This window comes from Empidonax traillii, unplaced genomic scaffold, assembly GCF_003031625.1.
Source record: "Empidonax traillii isolate 1590-97213 ecotype Southwest subspecies unplaced genomic scaffold, ASM303162v1 scaffold704:size332872, whole genome shotgun sequence".
NCBI lineage: Eukaryota > Metazoa > Chordata > Aves > Passeriformes > Tyrannidae > Empidonax > Empidonax traillii.
The window spans coordinates 227,329-250,380 of record NW_020955897.1 but is presented as its reverse complement, the minus strand read 5'-3'; the positions used below and the strand labels follow the sequence as shown (position 1 = coordinate 250,380).

General features: G+C 36.2%; 1 protein-coding gene across 1 annotated transcript in view; it reads left to right on the top strand.

Annotated features, from left to right (window-relative positions):
- Nucleotides 1-23,052, top strand: part of LOC114065867 (semaphorin-5A) — a 127,838-nt gene that overhangs the window by 74,291 nt on the left and 30,495 nt on the right. Inside the window, exon 10 of the mRNA XM_027900078.1 lies at nucleotides 15,877-16,102. Coding sequence (XP_027755879.1) covers nucleotides 15,877-16,102 — 226 coding nt within the window. The remainder of the gene's footprint in view (nucleotides 1-15,876; nucleotides 16,103-23,052) is intronic.

Below are 23,052 nucleotides of genomic sequence, written 5' to 3'. Positions count from 1 at the left end.
ATATTTTATGAAAAAATTGTTGAGGTCAAGTTGGAGAACAGATTTCTTGAACTCCTACCAATTCAACATTTGTAATCCTGTTACAGGCAAAAAAGAATACACTATTCAGGAAAAGCCAAGAAGTTAATCTTAGTCTGATTAGTTTTAATGTTTTTAAGAGTCATAACAGCCTTATCAAATAGTTTAAATTACATGCAGGTAGCATAAATACACAAACCTATTAGTCTCCCCATTTCTCTAGTGTTAGGCTTGCCCTTCTACTGCCCCCTTTATGTGTTAAAGTTGATGGTTACAGTCTGGAGGTGGGCTTACAGAAACTTACCTTGTCCTGAGGTTACATTCGATGACCATTAATAGGCCATGAGTGATGTTTATAGCCCCTGGGCTTCAGGTATTACTCTCTGCCACTTCTTTCAAAGCTTCTGATACTCCTCTGTGCTTTGTTTTATTAAGAGGGTCTACTAGTTCATTTTACCCATAGTAACAACATGTTAGAAATGCCCACTGGTTACAAAATATATATTGCTATAGACATTACATCACAATTATACAGAGCTAATGAAAAGTCAAACAAAGTAGGTAATAGAGATCTGGTAATTAGATAATTGCTATTGCATACAAAAACAAATCTTTAGGCAGATCAACAGAAGCACAGGCAAAGCCCAGCAGGTGCCACAACCTGTCTTGTTAGCTTAATTCAAAACATGTGGCCTGTTAAAAACAGCACTTACTCCCTATTTACTGAGCTACAAAGCTAGGAAGCATGTTAGTGGTTTAGTTATGATTGGATTTCAGGTGGACTATTCATTCTGGAATGGCTCTTCAGATGGTTTAATGGTACTTGCCGTACCCATGAAAGAAAACAAAACACACTGGATTTTCTGTATTTGAATCTCTTAGTATTCACATCCATGTTTTGGAAATCCCATTTGAGCTAAGGACTGTGATTGCAACCTTGATTAGAAATAAGCTCTCTGTTTCTGGAATTTATGCTGTAGACTTCACATCCAGTGGAATAAATCACTTACCTCATGAGCTTCTGATTCTTAATGGTGGCTAGTAGTCTTATCCCATTGGCAAATGAAGATATATCTGTTTTTCAGTCCTATTAGGGAACACTGGCCATTCTCATTTAACTGCTGATTAGTAAGTAACTATCTTGATCAAATGCAACTGTTTTATATTCATATCTCACTGTCTGTGATGCCAGGCAGGCCCACATTTGCTTTCATTTTACCAAAAATGAGATGGTAAAGTATTTGAGGTTGTTACTCTCATTTGGCTTGAAATACTGAATGATTTAAATTTTTTTGAGGTTTAATGTCTTTGAATCCTATAAAAAGTAATTTGCATTTTCTGTGATGTTTTCTGTCTTTGAGACATGTGAGCAGCCATATGATTATAGATCCTGTGTTCCTGTGTTAGCTAAACACTCTTTGGAACATTCACACATACAAAATGAAATTGTCATTTTGCCTCTGAGCAGGATAAAGCCCTGACATCTTGGACTGATTCTTTCCAGAGTCCTTGTTTAAAACCAAAAAATTACGTTGTTGCATCTGCCACAGATTCTTCCAAAGGAAACAGAGAACCTTATGTTTTGTAAAATCAGATACTTTATTTGTCTTCCTGCAGTAATCACATTAACTCTCCTCCTTTAGCGTGGGATTTTTAAAAAGTGCTTCTTTTTCATTTAAGAAATGTCTTGGCTGTATCTCGCAAAGTTCAAGGAACAAAAAGCTTCAAGTTGTGACTTCTCACAGACCTGTCTGAACGTGAAGAGACAGAGATGTAATTTTAGATGGCAAAACAGTTTCAAAAATATTCTTTTGCTTGTATGAAAAGTAAAACAAAACAAAACAAACAAACAAAAGCAAAATTCAAAAACTGTTCCAAAATAGCATATATTGAAACAATTTGTCTAAGCAATACTTGATTTTATGAGTAAGAATGCCAGGTAATGCTGCATGATTTTGTACATCTTAAACAAATCTTTAGTAAACTTACAAGTACTGTTCCTCCATGCTGAAATCCTTTCAGGCATCTCTCTTACGCCTCTCTACTGGCATACAAATACCTGAGTTGAATCACTTAGTTTTCTTACAGTATTGGGATCCATTAAGACTGAGAGTTCATAGATCATTCAGCGTCCACAGAGTGATTGCTTTTATAAACCAAAAATTAACTTCTCAGCATGTGGGCCTCACTTTCTGTACCTTTTCACTGCTACTAAAATATTTACTGAAACACCTATGCCTTGATGAGAAGCCACTGTCTTAAGAGGTACTGGAAACCATGACCGAAACTTAAAATCCCATGTCCACATAATTTTGAATTATGAAACTAAAAGTTAAAAGAAATACCATTTCTTGGGTTTTTTTTTTAAACTGCAACAGTATGAATAGGTGAATTAGCATTTAGAAAGCCACATTTGAGCCTTCTTTTTAAGGATTTGTGAGAATTTTATTCTGCACAAATGTTATTGAAAATTACATTCTATCATCTTCGTTATTCTCTCGCCCTTGGGATCCTACTGACTGCTTGCACCCTCACACTTTCATCACCAAATTCTTACCAAACACCTGCATTTTCTTAAATTTGTTTAGCTATAACTGCTTTTATTTTATGTAGTCACATCAACATCTGCCTGTGGGTATGCAAACTCAGTTCAGTGTCATTATCTTTTATTTATTGTCTGTATTGTTTTTCTTTTTCTGTTTTCTGGGTATTTTTGCCTTTGAGGATCTTTTCTTTAGGCCTCTTAGGGAAAAATATAAAGCAAAGCAGACTGCCTGTCCTACCTATTTTGGCCAGTTTTCTACGTGTATTGGTCTTATTGTTGTTGCCTTTTCTCTGGGCATCTAAAAGAAAGATTTCTTTTCCCAAGAAATTCTGTATTTTGGTGACAAGTTTCTCTTAGTATTAGAGAAGGCTGTCAGATAGAAGGATACCTTACCAGCTTGTCCAATATGGGAGAAAAGCTGCACAGCATGTGGTGGGTTGACCCCTGCTGGATGCCAAATTTGCTCTGTCTCTCCCCTCCTCAGGCTGGCAGGGGAGAGAAAATATAATAAAAGACTTCTGGGTTGAGATAAGGACAGGAAGAGATCACTCCCAGGTTACTGTCACAGGCAAAACAGACTCTACTGGGGGAAATTAGTTTATTTTATTACCAATCAAGTCAGAGTAGGGTAATGAAAAATAAAACCAAATCTTAAAATACCTTTCCCCTACCCCCTCCTTCTTCCAGAACTCAACTCCATGGGAATGGCGGCTGAGATGAGTTTGTCACACACTGTCTCTGCCACTTCTTCCTCCTCAGGGGAGGACTCCTCAGAGTCTTCCCCTGCTACAGCTTGGGGTTCTCCATGAACTTGTCCAACATAGGTCCTTTCCACAGTCTTCATGAACTGCTCCAGCATGGCTCTCTTCCACAGGGTGCAGTCCTGCAGGAACAGACCACTGCAGCAGTGTAGTTCTCATAAAACTTACCTTCAGAGTTTTATTTGATAAGCCAGAATCCTTTATAAATGGTCAGACATTTCAAATTTAAAATCACCATGTGAATACAAAATACTTAAAGCGAGCAAATTGCTTTTTATAGAAAAATAATAAAACTAGCATTTTTATTTTCCAGCTGTTAATGTCACTCTCCTGAAAATGCCGAAGAGCACGCTTACTGAGCTGTCAAAAGGCAAACTGTATTATAAACCCTACCATGTAAGTTCAGGGCACCCATCCTGGCCTTGAGCTCAAATTCTATCATGTGAATTTAACTTGTGTGTTCCAACCATGGTTACACAGTTACTGGCATTAAGTCCTCTCTGCATTGCTACGTATATCAGAAATAAGACATCATGCATTACCCAACCCTCTTTTCCAGTAAGTTAATGTGGGTTTACATATTGCTTTGATAAGCAAATACAACATTACTAACTACCAAATGGCAGTCTGAGGCTTTAGCATCCTGAAGGCATGGGCCAAAGTTAAATTTTCCGGTCTCGGACAGGTAGCTCAACTCTTGTAGCTTGTAGCTATTTATGTCCCTTTTCAGGTATGTTGAAAGGAAAAATTTTGGTTGATGACATATTCACTGACAAACGTTTTCCTGCTCAATTTGATCATTGCAGTGTGAATCAATCCTTGCTCATCTCCTTTTTTCTTCCTCTGATAAACAAGTTTACTTGAATTTTATGTCAGGAAGTGGGGCAGAGCTGGCATGCAGAAATTTGATTAGCGACAAGACTGAGATGAACATAGCTGTGTATAAAGAGAAGCTAAGGATCCTATGTGTGCTTTAAGTAGTAAAGTCCTTATTTAAGAGCCCTCATGAGTATTGTGTTAAGACAATATATTGCTCTTATGTGTTCAACTTGTTGAAACTCATAAAATGCTCTATTTGAAACATGTTTTGATTTAACTTTATCAGGGAACGATACTCTACTCTTGGTCAGTTTATTTTCATTACCACAGTATATTGTCTTACTTTTTTTTTCAGTCTTTAATTTCTTTCTCCTTTTGTTTTCTCCATTAACACTCTGACTTGAATACCTTTAGCAGTGCCACCTTTCCCCTAAATTGTGCTTAGCTTTTTTGCTGAGACTTCAAAGAAGGTGTAAAATAAAAGGACTTTAATCCTCTCCTAAGGAATTTCCCCAGGGCAGTGGAGCATAGTGTTCGGGAGTTCTGAGCTGAAACACACAGGCTGTTGTCAATTAAAACCAGATCTGTTCTATGCTAGACTCATGCCAGCTACAGAACAGCTCATACTTGAGGAGATGGAAAGGAAGCACACACGGTTATTTTTTGCTCTATCTTCCTCATGCTGGAAGCAGAGCATGATATGAAGCCAGCAAATTAGTGCTTTTTTAGTGCCTTTTTTTTTCCCCAGAAACATCTGTCTTACCAGGAATTGACTGAAGATCAAAAAATGTTTTCTTTGAAAACACGGAGTTTCAAAAATGTGATGTTGACAAATTAAACCCTTTGTAAATAAACTTTATATAAAACCAACAGCATTCAAATGGCTAAAACCTGAAAGTTTTTATTAGAGAAATTGATTTATAGGGAGTTTTTTAGATTGACACAAATTAAACAGAAAACATGAAACAGAAGGTTCAGCTCTGACATGATTCTGAAAAATCAGGGGCTCCATCGGTGCAGGATGCAGATTTGCCTAAACAGATATGTTGCTTTTTGGGAAGCCGTAATGCATGTGGAACACCTGGGTGGAAGTAGAGATATGTCAGAGGCCGTGTGAGAGACCCACATGCTTTTAGAACACTTTGGAAGCTAGATGACATAACCTACAGCATTAAAAATGGTAGCAGAGCCCTACATTTAGGCATTTGAATTCTGTGTTAAGTGTACAAGCTTTGAGAAGTTGATACCCACTCATGAGAAAATGACAGACAATCGTATATTTATAATTGCATCTGTAGTTTCATTTACTGAGCATGCTAAGCACAAACCTGTGAAAGTTTGTAGGTAATTTGAATTTACACTTATTATCACAACTAGGGGCATAGTTTTCATTTATCTGTTTCTGTCTTTCTGCTTTTCAACTAGGTAACTTGTAAAATATTATGCTATTATTTTGATTGTCCTTTTATTTTATGGGGCTATTTTTTCCCCACATAGCCAGGGGCTCTGACATATGAGTTAAACTGATGCTTGCTAAGCAATTTAAGCAGCGCAGGTGTCCCCCTTTTCTAAAGGTCATATTTTCCCAGAGTGGAGTTGGCAGATGGAAACATTTTGGCTTTTTGGTTGCAGTGCTTCTTCATCCAGGTGATTACAAGCTATAGCTGAAGATGATTTTGTGTTTATATATTTGACTGTATCAGCATTGATTGAAGTGTGGGTGTACATTCACATCTGTCAGCTCTGCTGTGACTTCTGCCCTGGGGAAAGGCAGATGTCTGTGGTGTGATAGCATAATAAATTGTGCTTAAGTGCATTTTCAGTTCAATTTGCTTCCACGTGCCTGGGTCAAGGTTGAAAAAGAGGTTTATAACATAATGTATTTTTTTCACCTACCTTCTGTATCCATTTGCCACAGGTGGTGTCCACTCTCTCGACATCTAAAAAAAAAAATAATTTTGCTTTAAAGGAGTTTGGGAAATGGGGGTTATGTTTTTCTCATTTCAGACATCTACAGAAGATTTGAGCTAGGAAGACATGGATGCACATATGCACACTAGCTTTCATTCTTAAATTCCCTCTGGGTAGATAATTAGAGCTTCCAAGTATTTGGAGTTTTTGAAGTTGAAATAAAATCCATTTGGTGCTGGAGGGATCTCTGGCAACTGTACTTTGCCATCTTTACTGAGCTTCCAAATCCATACTCGGATCCCTTACTAAGTGGCTTCATTTTTTTAAAGTGCGGAGCATAGTCTTTCTGCTACTGCATCAGAAGGTGCAGATGACTAAAATCTTTGGAAGTGCCTCATTTGTGTGACTAAATAAATTTTCAGTGGGTTTAAATACTTGCACAGTTTAACATATTTCAACAAGAAGTTCTATTTTTCGCTACAGATTCCACGTTTGGACTGGCAACTCTGAATTAAAGTTTGTGGCTCCTCATCTATCCAGTTTCTACCATTTCTGTCACTTAAACATTTGTCATTTAGGAACTGCTCTAACATTTAAAGTGTTATCTCAGGAGCGGTGACATTATAGGATTTTCCCTCCAGTGATTAGTATATCATTTAAGTCATGCTTTAAATGAAAAATACAGTAAGAATATTAAGATCATCAGATTTTCAGATCAGACCCAGGCTTCAGCTCTTTCTAGTATTAGTTTTCTCAAATTTTGCTTCCATTATTTTAAAAAATCTCCAATTTATAAATATTTATAATAAATGTGGGAAAACCCCAATCAAACAACAAAATAGCTGCAATTAAATACTTGTCCAAATGACTGTATAAGCAGTTGATAGTTTCATACTCTCAGGTCTGTTTTGATGTACCTCTGATTAACAGTTGCATCTTTTTTTCCCTCAGATTTTGATCTTAAAAGTGATAGCTCATCTTAACCTAAAGGATTGTCTAATTGTAGAAAATAAGATCAATGATGAACTGTAGGCTGATAAAAGCATTAATTGGAATGTAAGGCCACACAGATCATCTAATAAATGACTATGGATAAATTAATAAGAATCTGAAAGTGTGCTCAGTGGATAGATATAAAATAGTAAGAACTGTTTTATTTTTCTGCATTACTTGTTAGCAGGCTTTTCACACAGTTGATTTTCCTGGTCTAAATATTATGGAAGTAAATGTGTCCTCACTATGTGCATTTCCAGAACTACTTTACCGCTGTGCCTAATTTGAAGCTGCTTTATTAAAGAAAGGAGCCAGTTTGCTCCGTAGAAGTTTCACCCTGGTTCCTTATCCTCAATCCCATGATTAAAGGCTGTACAGTGTTTACACCTTCTTCTCTTCCTCTTGTTTCACAATTACACTTTTTTTAGGAACATGTGGACTTAACGATATGTGGTGGCAGACAAACTTAGATGAAATTTGATTGCAGCTTTCTCCCATTGCTAAGTTCAGGAAAAAGCACAGGGACAAATCTTATAGCTACCAATGGGTGAATCTAAGTGTATCTGAGGATCAAACTGTTTCCAGATCAGAAAGTAGCCAAGAAACTCCAATGTTGCCTGTGAAAACTGAAGTTCCAAAATTACTTTCATTTTTGGTTTTTAAAAATTTGTTGTTGGGGAGCTCCTTTTACAAGAACATAGGTCTCTTTCTTTTTAGAAACCTACATGAATAAAAACTAGAGATGAAAGTAATTTATGTGTGATGACAGATTTCCAGTGATTACAAAGCATCAGTCTCTAAAATTGATGAGTTGATAGCCTTTTCATGCCTTTTTGACAACTGAATTATATTCTAACATTCTTACTCTCAGTTATTAAATACTTTAATAGCCATGATTTCCAGCAGTTTAAAAAAATATATTTTGAGTTAATAATAACTATTTCAGCAATTTTACAGATTTTTGTCAGGAACTATAAGGCCTAAATGAAAAACCTTAAGCCTCTCAGTAAGAGTATTTAGAATTAATTGCAAACAATTTAGTTATTACAGAAAAGTAAATCACCCCTTTCCCATCTGACTTAATTTGCCTTCTTTTGCATTTGCATTTGTAAGGAATAAAGCCATATGCATAGATCCTTAGCATGGCCCAGCTGAGTGGTAACTCACTAAGCTGCAGCAAATCACTTGTTTCCTATCAGTTGATCATACCTCCCAATACTGATTTTTGAACAATCTCCTTCTACCCAATTCTGAAGTACTGAGTAATCAGGTGAGCTACATTTCTTTCCCAGGTCTTTTCAAATGGCACATAGTGCTTTCTCAAATTTAAAGGTAGAATTTACTCAGATTTTGGTCATGGCTTTCATACTGCAGTTGAGGCCTTCACTGTGTTGCAATATAGCTGAAATCACTTTTGAGTCAGTTTTGGTAAATTCATGCAGTCATTTATAGGTGGACAATCCCTTCAGCCTTAGAGCCTTGATTTTTTTTATGGTCCTATGTGTTCTGTTTTCATCAGCTCGGTAATATTTTATACTTCCTTTCTGCAGGCTTTACAACAGTCTAAATGAGAATACTCAGGGCAAAGATAATGTAATACTTAGTCCTTTGATAGGTCCTTCTGGACTTCTCAAATTTTAGTGGGTTCAAGTGGTGATATCCCCAACTTCTTGTCCCTCCACTTTTGGAGGTTCCCATCTCACAGTAGAGCTGCTAGAACAAGAGGCAGATTTATTATATGCCAGATAATAACGCTGCATGCAAAACCACAGATAAGGTGGGATTTGCAATAAGATTCCTGACTATCAAATGGCCTCTAAATACCTATCTCCTAAGCAGGGACTTACCTGCAAAAGAGTAATTTTCTGTAGTAAAAGTTTCCTTCAGAAAAGTTTGACGAGTTTGACATAAAATGTGCATTTCAAGCAAGGAGTTAATGACAAAAATGGGTGGTCGAGAAAAAAAATAAGAGGAAAGTGGAGGCTTTGTTCAGTCAAAAATTTGATGGGTTTATGAAGAGATGATTAAAGTAGGAACTTTTCTTATCTAAATAAAATGAATGATGTTGAAAATAGGAAGGATTTGAGTCCTGACCTCCTCTAGTTCAATGACCTGCCCAACAGGCCCTGAAGTCCTGCAGGGTAAAGGGATCCAAATCCAACCTTTAATTCCCTTTAAATTGCCCTTTACACCAAAGGATTTTTTCCAAGTCTTTTGTTTAAAATACAGAAAATTGAAACAGAAAGTTGTGATCAGTCAGTATTTGAAGCCAGAAAAACACTCCTGTTTGCTTCAGAACAAACCTGTTCTTTTTGCTTAGGATAAATTATTTTCCTCCCTCTATCCATCAAAATACTTTTAAAAACCTGTTTTGGATACAACCTTCTACCCTTTACATCACCAAAGGGATTGCATCTGCACTGAGCAGTAGTCTCTGAAGTCCTGGTTCCAATGGAATCAATAAAACTACTCCCATTGATCTCAACTGAAGCTAAAATACAGCCTACAAACTACGATGTCTTAGTGTGATTAAAATACAGTGTGCATCTCACAAATTCTTTTGTGGTCTGTTTTTTAAGTATAACGGTGAAATTTACAATGTAGAAGATACTTTGCTTAATGGCTTGAACTTAATGGGGTTTGGATATTCTTTCATGTAACAAACATCTTTGTAACAGCAAAATAACACTAAAATACAGAATATTTAATGGCATTTGGTTGAAGAACCTGGCTTTTTAAACTGTGGAAATAAATATAAATATGATCAGAGATTTATCTTTTGTTTGTTTTAGTTTAAAAATGCGTTTTCAACTGGATAAGGCTTTACATTTCTGTAATGAAAATAAGTGAACCATCAATTCTTTCAAGTTCAGTTAGGGATTTTCCTGAGTATGTTTTTCAAACACTTGAAGATAAATGTTATCTATCTTTTGGTTCTTAGGTAGAGAGAGAGACGGTGTATTAGTCCTTCAGAAAACATGTTTTGGTGTGTAAACAAGGCCCCCTATTCATTGGAACTGTTTTTCTCTAGACTTTGTTAACACTGTTACATTTTGGGGGGGCTTTGTTTTGTTGCATGTGAGAGCTATCCTTTTCTTTAACCACATATTGCTGTGACAAACTCAAAGACCAAGAGATGGCTGCAAGACCCAGGTTCTCATACCTTACAGCCCTGTCTTGTCCTAGGTGACATCCTACACCGTTCAGTTTATGAATCAGCAACATTCTTTTCTGTTTATGTCTTTATACCTCAAGAATCACTTTGGGCCAGTCAGACTGAAGTTTAGCATGATGAAACAAAAAGCAAAAATTTATAAGTACTTTTTAATCAATGGATTATTTGGTGATTCCAAAAATATTTCAAAAATAATACTATATATTTATATTACAAACAAAACATAAAAGACAACTGAAAATATTTAAACAGACTATTAATGTTGATTTAGCTGCCTTGTCTGTCACACTAACAGGTGAGAAAGAAAAACACAGATGGGAACTAAAGTCGTGCATTCAACCTAGGCATACTATATACATGAAAGAAATAAGAGTTTGTTAGGAGAAATCCCTCCATAATATAAACATAAGTGGAAATAGAACTCTTTATCTGAATTCTGATTTTAATAAAAATATTGTAGTTCAAATGTGGATGATATTTTGGCTTAGTTTCCTAAGGAGGTATCAGACTATCATGGTGTTTGGTTAATTGAAATAAAACTTAAACTAGGAGGAAAAGTCTCAGAGATTATAAAAATTTTCAGGAATTTGACTAAAGTAGCTATGTAGAGGCAAAGAAAAAAAATAATGTGTCCCATGTCCTCCATGAAAAAACAGTAGAAATTTGTTCTATGCTATTTACCAATAGTATCCTCCACTTTGAAATGTTTTAAAAATAATATTTCAGTTGAACTTTTCTAAAAGAATATAACAATATAATTCTAAATAAATCTTGGTAGAAAACATGATATTAATATTCTTTTTTTCATTATACACAAACACTAAGAAATATTATTTAAAAACAGAAGCAAAGTAGTTGCTTAATGGCATAGTCAATAGTTATGATTCCAAATTATTATTTTAATTTATGATGCCTTTTCTCATATTACCACCAATATTCTTCGTGATAATTTGCTTATGTTAATTTATCATTTTCATAGACATGTATTTTGTGAGGCATATATTTATTTATGTATTTTATGTAAAATTCCTAGTGATCCATGAAGTTGTTCCCTAAAATTAAGTCTTTACAGGTGTTATCTTCCTGCATCTTTACCAGGTACAGTCAGGCTGTAATTTAGCATTTTTAACTGACTAAATCCACCCTAAATTAAAAGCCGTGATATGGTGAATTAGACTACAAGTTTTAGGACAACTTGCAAGGAGAAATTCGAGGATGTGGTTAAGTTTGAACTATTGCAGTGATATTTTTGGACTCTGTAAATGGCTTCAAGTAATTCTTGCTCTGAGTCCACAAATGTAACCAAAGAACTAATGTACTTATCCTATCATATGAGACCCTGAAGTTTTCTTCTATGAGTAGCTGGAGAATCTCCCAGGAGAGCTTGACCCCATTTCTTCGTTCAGTCCATGTGGAACATATGAGGTGGAGTTTAGTAGCCACTGTCTCAGTTCCTCTGTTGAAGCAGAAAGTTTCACTGCTTTTCTAATTCTGTCTTACCACTGTTTAGCTGAGACCTCAGTGTTTCATCTGAGACTTTTATTCATCTGAGACATGTGGTTACTTGATCAACGTATCCATGAATCCAGACAGTGGAATTGCTTTGGAGAGGGCCATATTTCTGAAATCCCACTTAAGTAAACTGTTCAAACATTGTACAGGGTGATAAGGGGAGGATAATCGAAGCAAAGGTACCAGTTTCCATATAAAGAGTCTGTCAAATCTTCCCAATTGTACTGTGTCTTTATGCTAGCAGCACTTACCTGTGTGTGATCAGAATTGTGCCTTTTCTCTCCTCTCCTTTACTTTCAAATCTGAGACTATTCAGAGCAAGATCATTGTTCTGCTTATACTGGAGTTTTGTAGCATCAGATCACATCAGTGCTTCCAACAAGCACAGTGCCATTTCCAATTCCTCTGTGGCAGATGTAGCTGGTAGAGGAGTTTGCTGCTCTCGCAGTTTGTGAGAGCAGCCAGCAGGCTCTGCCAGGTCGTTGTCAGTGCCAGAATTTCACAGAGTCATCCATTGTGGTTACAGGCAACTGAATTTTCTCACAGAGAGATTATTTACTGCTGTAAATATTTCCTGGGTAAACTAGGTGTACTTTTGTTTCCCCTGACATTCTGGGTCTTTCATGGGTGTTATCTGGTGGTTGAATAGTCAAGCCTGACATCAGTCAAACTTTCATATAAGCTATGCACCAAGCAAGAAGAAAAGAAGAACTAACAAATGGTCTCCACAGATGCTCTTCAGGAACATCTTTCTTTCTGGCTCATGTAATAGCATAAGAGTATACCCTCTGTTAAGGTGTATGAAGGGACTACACATCCTGAAGCACACTGAATACTAGTAGTCTGTCTTTCCAGAAGTGAGTGAGCTGACGTGTTCATCTCAGATGTGTGTTAGCAAAGCAACATTCAATATGCCGACATGAAATTAACTTCATTCTCTACTGTCTGTTTTTATTTGACAAAGGCTTCATGGCATATCTCACATATTCTACTTTACATGGCCCTCACCTGTCTATGCCACAGTGAGTAAAGAAAACTCTCAGATTTCTGGCAGCTTTTATTTTTGATTCAAAAAAGATCAGTACAAAAGTCAATAATAAATGAGGTACTGAAACTTCTAGACCATTGTGACTATATTGAAACAAACATTGCAGTAGCTACTATATAGATTCAATTTTTCCTGCTTACATACTACTAGAAAAGAGTTTGTGTTTCAAGATGTTTGAAAGTGATACAGCACATCTCTTTTTCCAGTTCATTTGCATTGCAACAGAAATACTTTTATTCAGGAAACTGAAATACATGGCAAATGTTAAATAGATTAAAAGCCGGTTCATTGACAAGTTGAAAAATGTGATGTCAATGGACAGATATAAATTACTGGGATGTGTCTAGCAGAGTCTGCCTGGAATCAGTTCTTGGGTCAATAGCACTTAACATTTTTATCAACAGTCTAGACAGTGATATAAGACATTTTCAGTAAGGCTTGAGCATAACAGAGATTGTTGAGGGGTAATATGTAACATACTAGATAATTGCAGAAGCTAATAAAATGTATTTTAATATTGCCGAATACCAGCCGCTTGTGTGGGATAGGAAACTATATGTAGTTGTAAGGCTGTGATTTAGAGAAGGACAGGTTATCAGAGATTGGGTCTACTTATGCTCTTTCTGCAATGTTGTGGAAGGAAAAAGCACTAATGCAATGATTTACGTATTAAAGTCAGACTGTCAAGTAGAACGGGGTCATGATTGCCTTTGCATGCTGTATTGATAAGGCTGCTTCTAGAATGCCAAGTCAAATTTTGGTGTCCAATCTTAAGTAAAATAAGCAAATAGGACAGAAGGAAGACATTGGGGTGCACAGGACCTGGAGATCAAGTTTTAAAACCTGCGCACCTTTAAGAATTTCAACTTATTTTATCATTATGTCTGAGTACTTGGTCATGAAAATTTTTTCTATAGGTAAGGGACAAGAAACACTTTCAGTATCATTGATAAAGGCACAGCAAAATTCAGTGACTGGAAAATTAAATTAAGGGGAAAATGCAGTGTTGAATTAACTTGCAATTTGTTGCCTTTGAGGATGACTAAATAGTGGAACAGCTGATGCAGGGAGGTGATAGACTCATCAGTGCTAGATGTCTTTTAAAAAAAAAATAAGGGAGGGAAAGGCAGCGTGCTCTTGCTAACAGATGCACTGTAATCCAGCCCACTGGAGAGGACTGCACATTGGAGGTGAGTAGCCAGTTTAGATAATAAGCAGGGTAGTTCTGGCTGCAGCTGAAATCTGTTCATTTTATGATTTCGTTTTTTACAATTCGTGTGCTGCAAGAACAGTCATACACGTTCTGACCTCAGTCTAAAATATACCTGATTTTAAACAGTTGCCTGCAAAAGTCATGAAGAAATTACTTCCCCTGCCAAACACAGGGCAAGGTAGTTTGGTTGTTCTTTGCTGTCTTCTGATGCAGAAACCAGTCAAGGCTGAAACTCAGATCCCAGAAAGGTTGATCCAGTCCTCTGCTCTAAAGAGATGCTCTTCCTAAATGGTGCCTGAGTATGGCTCATGTGGTCACTATAGCAGTAATCACCAGGTTTTAGGTGGTAAGGAACTTTGCATAGCCTTGAGGAGCAAACAGGAGTAGTCCAGCTGAAGCCTTTGGGCTAAAAGCTCTTTCTTTCTGAAGCTCCACAAAACTGTAAAAGCAGGAAGTTTGTCACAAGTCCATTTGGCCTCTGAACGTGAGAATCTTGAACATAACATTGCTCTATTAGTGGGGCAGGGGTTCCTGGGGAATTTCTTTTTTCCAGTTCTAACAGATGGAAAAATTAGAAAGGCTTTCAGAAGAAGAAACTTCTTTTAGATCTGAAATAGCAACAGAACACTTAAACCAAAAGTATGGATTGAAAGCAATTGCTCTCAAACTCATTGGATATGTTAATAAGTTAGACTATCTGAGAGAAGAGGTAGTGGACTGGGGAAAGTATGAGATAAAAAAGCTGTTATCACCATGGAAAAGAGAGGAGCAGGTAATTTATTGCTTGTTGGAACATGGTGGTATCAGCTAGGGTAGAGTTATGGAAAAAGGAGGTTGTACTATGTGATAAAACCATTATTTCAATTATTTCCTCAATTTTTAGAATGTAATGGAATTACAGACTTTAGTGGGCTCCTTTTCAGAAGGTTACTCCTGCTGAGTTTCTCTCTAAGAGGTCAGAGGTAGAGAGAGAATTTAAAGATTTGCCCACTGGTGCCTGTTTCTTTTTGTCTTTAATAATTTGTCAGTGGGAATTTATTCTGATATTTAATGGTTGTTTAATTTCATCCATATAGTTTACAAAGCATTTGTATCAGATGAATTGTATTTTGCTCTGGAAAATGAATAGGCAGGACTTACAGATCTTGATGATACTCATAAGAAGTGTATTGTGAGGTTTGACGATACTGATAAGTGCATTTGTGAGAATGCTGATAATTCTACGTTTGTTTCTTAGATGCAATCTGTTCCTTTTAGTGCATTCAGTCCACAGGGAATTTGCTTCTGAAGGCAGATTTAGCAATGCTGAAGCTATGAGTAACATGCACCTCAGGGAGCCAGAATCTGCAGTAGAAAACATTTTTTGTCTATTGTCCCCTTTGTAATACCTAAGCAATACACAAAATGGACAGTGGTTTGCTTATTCATATGCCACTAGGTTTTACCAAAGAATTGTTTTTTGCTGGTTTGTGTCATGTACTTGCAGTATATCAGAATTCTTCCTAATTAAAAGCTTTAGCATATTTAGCTAAACCTTATTTGGGACTATTAATTTAAGAAGGATGTGCTTTATCATGGTACTTATAGTGTTTGTTTTACTGATTTTACGAATATAATAGATCTAATTTGTAGTAGCATATTATTGCTCTTAGCAGTGTGATACTCTGCTTGCATAGAAGGAGAAAAAACACTTTCAGTTTGAAATTGGAATTAAAAGTTTATTGATGATCACTGCTATTGGAAATGCTGAAAAAAGTATGAGGCTTTTTAATTGGTTGTCTTTTTGTCTGTTTTGAGTGTTTCTGGGTTTTTCTTAAAGTCGTATTTGCTGATTATATTCATTCATGACCATTATATTCATTACAACCATTTTTCTTTCAGGAATATCAGCCCTGTAACACCAATGCCTGCCCAGAGTTAAAAAAGACAACTCCCTGGACGCCTTGGACCCCAGTCAATATTTCAGACAATGGTGGTCACTATGAACAACGTTTCAGATACACCTGCAAAGCTCGCTTGCCTGACCCAAATTTACTGGAGGTGGGAAGGCAACGCATTGAAATGCGCTACTGTTCCAGTGATGGCACCAGTGGATGCTCGACAGATGGTAAGCAAAGCTAAAGTGGTTGCATGATGCCTCCTGCTAGCAAGATGTCTGCATTTCCATTTTAAGCACAGAGTGGAAGTTTTTTCTTGCTGGTGTTTTGTGTAGCAGAACTGATAATGAAAAGGAGGACACAGTGATCACACAGGGAACCTAGCTTGTATTTCTTCGGATGTGGCATCATTATTCAGACTAAGCAAGTGTCTTTTACCATCAATTATGAGATTTTCCAGGGTATTTTAATTTGCTTTTTAATAATCTGGTTCTTGGAAGAATCTCCTTATATTCTCTCGAGCTTTTCCTGGGGGAGAATTTGTGCAACATTACTGTATTTGCTGAATATTTAGCTAGAGTATGGAGTATTGATGCTGAGAAGAAATTTTGCTCAGTAATGCAAAAGTAACATCTGTAGGATCCATACAGGTGTTTAAATAAATAAGGAGTTTATGAACTGGATAATTTGTATTATAAAATTTTATGTTCTAGTTATTGCTAGTAATTTGAAATTTTGTTTACTTCTGAGACAGAAAACTGAACTCCTGCCAAATCTTTTCAACTTAAGATTACTTTAAATTGGAATTATTTTGTTTCAAAATTTTCGTTTTTCTATCAGTAATACATAGTTTTGAAGAAGTATTTTATATATATATATATATATATAAACCCCAAGAAAACTTCTGAAAATTCTTCTAATTTTATTAATGCTTTTTATAAATTATACAGTTTTAATTATATATCAGTGTATCTTTTTATGTCTTATATTTTAGTCATATAATCTAAAGAAATACTGATTTTTTATTATTATATCTTAGTATTTATAGACCTGTTTTCCACTTATACAGTCTTTTGTATCTTCACAAGACCCAAGTTAGCTGAAAAAAACCAGCGTATAGCTGAAGACATTTAGCTTATCTAAGACCAAAAAGAGAGAACAGTTTCTGAGTCCGTGGGCTCATATTTTCAATATTTTTCAGTCAGCCCAACTATTGTGACAGTGAGTACTAAATTCCTGCCTGTGTTAGGTTTACCTGTCAAGGTTTTGGTAGAGGGAGAAGCTGCAGAGTTGGCTTCTGTAATAAGATGCTAGAAACTTCCATCCTGCTCCCCTGATCTTCATCCTGCATAGAAGCTTTGTTGTATCTCTTGACATCTGTGCCTCTTTGGAGGGAGCAGGATGTTAATAATTTTTTTAAGATATATATAATAGTGAACTGTGTGAAATAATAAAACAAAATCCATGGTACTCCAGATAAGGCCTAATTTTTTTGCTCTATGTCATTCCCATTTCAGTTAATCTACAGTGTCAAACGTTGCACTTTTTTTAGGTGTAGATAGCAAGGCAGATTTTGGCATGGAGCAACTCTTGACACAAGTGTTTCTTCTATTCTCCAGTTTTCATCCAAACTAAATTGTCAACTAGTATTTAGCAAATATTTTTCTCTGCTATGATTGGTATATGAGAGGTGTACTTCCCTTGTCCTTAATGAGATTTTCAGGTGGTGGTGCTGCTTTTCACTATCTTCCAGCACTTTGACATTGATGATGCCTTTTTAAAATTTCATGAGATTAAATGAGAAAGAGAATATTTTTCCTGTGAGATAATGCAGACTTAAGAGAGTTACCACAACAACTAGAAGCAGACCTACAAGAGAATCTAGGTATATTCTTTTCTGACAGATGAGATGTCAGACTTAAGAAAGGAGTATACAAAAGCCAGTGCATGGCAGAGAGAGCAGATTAGTAGGGTAAACCAATGCCAGAGCCAGTTTGTTCTAGATCACATTGCTGCAAGAAAATTAAACATGGCACAGAGACACCTCTCTCAGCCCTTAACTCATGATCATAAGTCCTCTCTTGGAGCTGGATACATAAACTGACTCCTACAGAATACAGGCAGAAGTAATAGACTCTATGTTTTGTTAAATAGAGCTTTTGGGCAGCCTTGTAGGGTTGGAGTTGGTTCAGGTGCCTTCTTTGCCTGATTAGCTTGAAGATTTTTTTTTGCTTCTGAACATAATACTCCTGAATTTCCTCGTCGTGTACTTTTTTGTTGCATCTTGCTGAAGCTGCAGCTTTGATTCATTTGGAAATAATTCATCATTGGAGCAATGTATGTGTGTGACCCCAGCCGCATTGCACAGTAATAGAAATGTTCATCTGGGCGAAGAATTTTTGCTGACTAATCTCAAAACTACTGAATACTTAAATACTTTATATTGAGGACTCGACAGGGCAGAAACTATTATACATCTGTCTGTTCTTCCTAGTGAGTGCTCTTATAATTTTGTCAATAATTTGTGCTCATTCTTCAATTCTTTTTGTCCAGTGAGTCTTTAATTATTCTGTAATGAAAGATCAAGTCCAATCAGTGTTCCAGGTGGCTGCACTGACCAATATACTTCTGGTGAAAATAGCCACATTTTATTTTGAGACTGTTTGTTTAGTCATTTTCTGATTATGGATGTCAGAGTGGTATGGAGTGGAACATTGAGGGAGGGTGAGGGGGAGCACCATTTTTATTCGTGGATCGAACGAAACTTACTGCCTCTAAAATGCAGGATTTAGGATCACTTCCCTGCTCCCAGGTTTAGATTTGGGCCAACACAGCACCACTCTACTGTTCCTTGATTTCATTTGAAGAAAACACATGAATAAGAGTCATGTAGGGTAGATGTAGCTGTTGGAACAGAAGGGACCCATGAGAATGGGAAACCGTGAATTGTGGCAGACACCTTCATAATTACTGGCTGGATAGCAAGAAAACATCATAACTTACTTCCACCTGACCAGAACCTGGATACTGGAAAACATTCTTTTCATTATCTTCATATTGAATTTTAGCAATTTTGTGGCTTTTATAGAAAGATTAATTCTGGTACAGCATGCTTGGCATACCTCATTACCGAAGATGTGTTCTGATCAAAAGATCAGTGCTCTGTTCCTTGCAGATAGGAGCCATTTGTTAAAGGTTTTTTCATTGCCTGCAATCTCCCACCGTGCGACTATAGTCATGCCGTGTTAAGCAGAATCATGTTTCACTGTCAGATGCCAGCAGAGCAAACTTTCTTTGCAGTCTGAACTTAGAGTTAGAACTTCTTCCCAGAAATCCTCTAAATTCCTCCTGAGTGTGGTAAGATTTCACTATCAATCAAGCAAACAGTAGCATTTGCACACATGCTTTTCTGATTTGAAGTTTGATTAAGAGGAAGGAATAATACATCTTGTTCTCTGCCTCTGGCTTTTCATATAGTGCTCAGATAGTAAAGAGACAGCTATTTCAAATAAACTGAGTGAAATTGTACATCGTTGCACATCTGTTGTTGCAAAGTCTGTACAGTCCAGCATTAAAAGTCTAGAAATTGCATTTTCATAGGCTTTAATCTATGCTTATGAAACATATTAAATATCTACGTTAAACATACTGATGCTCTGTAAGATTATCTGATATATAAACACTATCAATTTTATTGAAAACATATTTTTTTAAATCCAGGGGTAAAAATTTTACAAGGTATGAGGTTGACTGAGTTTTTCCAGGTTGAATTTATTTTACCAAAATCTAGATCCATTGTAGTCTTCAGAGACAGCTACAGCACCCTGAAGAATGAGGGATCCATTGAAGATAAGGTCTTGTACAGTGGGCACAAATCACCCTCTGGAGATACCACTTTCTTTCCATGGTATAAGCAAACAGCAATGATGAGCTTAGACAAGACACTTGAATTTAACATGGCCACAGTTAGACCAGGTTAGCTCCAGAAATAGCTTCAGAAGACAATTAAGCAAAGACAATACTTCTAATTTTGATTTGGAAGAGTCTTCTGTTTGCTTTTTTTCCTTTTTTTTTTTTTTTTTTTTTTTTTTTTTTTTTTTTTTTTTTTTTTTTTTTTTTTTTTTTTTTTTTTTTTTTTTTTTTTTTTCTTTTTTGGAGTGGCTGGGAAGTTGGGGGGAGTTGATGGGAAGGAACAACAAATTCTGGAGAAAGTTCACAAATTCCTTAAAGCAGAAAGAAAAAGTCATCTGGAAACCTGAACTTAGATTCCCAGTTGTCACTACTTTCTCTATGCCAAACTTAAAACAATGGTTATTTTTGAAGGCAGGATATAATTTTCTCTGAATTACTTTTTTAGTGGCTATGATCTCTTGTGAAAAGATTTATTAAATCCTAGTGTTAACCACAGGAAATCTATAATGCATTCAGAATTTAGTACAGAATAAAACATGTGCTGATAATCCAGGGTGTCCTCTAGTCAGGAGGAGTATATGTTATCTCTTATACTGTCTCATTGAAGTTGAACTGTGGTATTCCGAGTAAGAACAAAATGAATTATGGAAGTTAGAACTGAATTTGATGACAAATTCAGGTTTGATTGACAAACAACAACTCCTTAGTGGGATTTTGGAATTAAATATTTAAATACAGAAAACCTAGGTACAAGAAATAAAGTTTTTGTGCTAACATAACATGTTCCATCTGCACACTGTTTGTTTTTTTTAAATATACTGTCTTTCCATTGCATTATTGTTGGCCATTACATTTTACCGTTTAAATTTTTAAATTTTACTATGTGTTGAAAGTTTATAAAGTCTCCATAAGTTATAGGTATTTAGGCCTATAGGTATTAAAGTTTTATGCTTCAATAACATTGTCAAATACCTTGCAGACTATCTTCAGAAAGTGACAACACTTAAACAATCTTTGCTTATCCTTGTTACTTGCTGCACTTTAAACAGTGTTCTATGCTGTCATTTAGAAATGATTCAGGATACTTGAATTTTGGCTTCAGATCATCTTTTCCCAAAGTCATGAACCTGGACTGCTTGGATAATTGAATTTTCTTTGTTAGGTTGGAACAGGAGGACAGAAGTCATAAATCAGTCAAGTAATATAATTTATCAGGTGTCACAGCTACTTCTCTCTTATTTGGAGCTGTATTACTTAGCTACAGGCTAGACTAGAGAATTATTATAAAACTATGCACTTTATAAAAGCCTTACTTTAAGGCAAATTAATTGAACTTGGATGGGAGTGTTGCAGCTCTCAAGCAGAATCAGGTCAATCAAAGTCTCATTATAGGTTTTTGCGAAGGCAGATTTTTTTCTCCTGTGCTAGTCAGGGCAGGTGACTTTCATGTTAATATGTCTCCAAACAGGATTCATTTCTTGTGGCTTCATAAAACTATTTCAATTCAACTATAAAGTTTTAAAAATTTACTTAGAATTTATCAAATTTGTTTAGATAAGAATAATGTAATTTATTTGGGCAATTAGTTTCTATTATATGTGCATTATTGAGCAAGTCATCAGCAATGTAGTGCTAATTTCTCTGTAATTTTACCCATATTGAAAAAAGCATAAATGCTTAAAATGAGAGAAAAGTCTTCTGTTAAGGTGTCCGTTTATATCTTCTGTCTTTCCTGATCTTAAAAGTTGATGGTTATTTTGTCCACAAAATCACTGTGATTGCTTCTACTGAAGTTTTTGTAGTATTTGTTATTACTCATGGAAATTTTCACTATAAGGAAGAACACATACCTGTTTAAAATTGTACTGGGATTAAGTAGTTAAATCCCCTTTCTTTGTGTGTGTGTGGCAGTTTGTTACTGGAGTATGACTTCTGAACAACTGAAAATAAGCCTGTTGGTAAGCTGCAAGCAGAATTGATACATTCTGGTTCTTCACAGGGCTCTAAGTCAGTCAGTCAGTCAGTCAGTCATAGGCTTTCTGAGAACAATTTAGTTTAAAATGTTTGAACTATAAACCTATCATAAAGGTCAGATCTGGATTTGATTTAAAGCTGTTCTGTCTGTATTGGGAAAGCTATTCATTAATTTGCTGATGAGGCTATGACTGATCATACTTTTTTGCAAAGTACACAACTATTTCTGTACATGGGCCTTAAATAAGGGGGACTAAGGTGTTATTTGGCAACTAGACTTTTGCTTTTACTGAGCTGAGGGCATTGGTCTTTGCATCCTGTTTTAGCTATATATTTTTATCTTCAGGACAGTATGCTGAGAAAAACAGAAGGCTTAATGTTGATTTCTGTTGAGTTGCACCATCTAGTTTCTGTTCCTGGAGGTAGATGTGGAGCAATCTGAAAGTGTCCCAAATTGCAAACAAAAGTGGCAAGGTAGAAAACCAGTTCAATTGAGAAAATTTGGAGTTTTCAGTTTTGTGCCACTTGCTCTGGGAGATTACAGTGTTTTTCTATTTATACATTCTCTTACGAAATTTGATGAAAATTGTGATATGGCTAGGACTTGGTTCTGTATAGCCACTTTCTGAGTAAGTTTTGCTTGAAGAATGTAATATTTTGGTTAATTTTTCATTGCTCCTCTGCCCCCCATCCCCTCTACCACCTCAGTTAATAAACAGGGCTTCTTCACTGAAGGACTTGGGAGCCCAGAACTTGGACCCAGCACTCCAGACAGGGTCTCTACCAGTGCTGGTAGAGGGGCAGGATCATCTTCCTTGACCTACTTCCCAATGTAACCCAATGTGCCTTCTTTTCCTCGAGAGCACACTGCTGGTCCACAGTTAGCTTACTGTTGTCGTCCAGGACCCCAAGATTCTTCAATGCAGAGCTACTTTCTAGGCAGTTAGCCTCAAAATGGGGTTGCATGGGGTTGTTCCTCCCCAGATGCAAGACTGCATTTTCCCTGATTGAACCCCGTGAGGTTATTCTCTACCTAGTCAAAGTGTGTAAGACCCCAGGTCCTGAGCCATGAGCTCATCCAGGTATTTTACTTTTAAAAACATACAAGGGTCCAAAATTTCACCCCCTGAATATTTTGAGAGCCTCTGGTTCTTTAATACCTTGAGGAAAAGAGAGAACACTGCACACATTTTCTCAGGTTTTACTATTTTTACTGATAATTTTAGAATATGGGAGAAAATAAGGATCTTGGCAAAAGTTTAAAAGGGGGTAACATGCAGCCAAAACAAAGCAT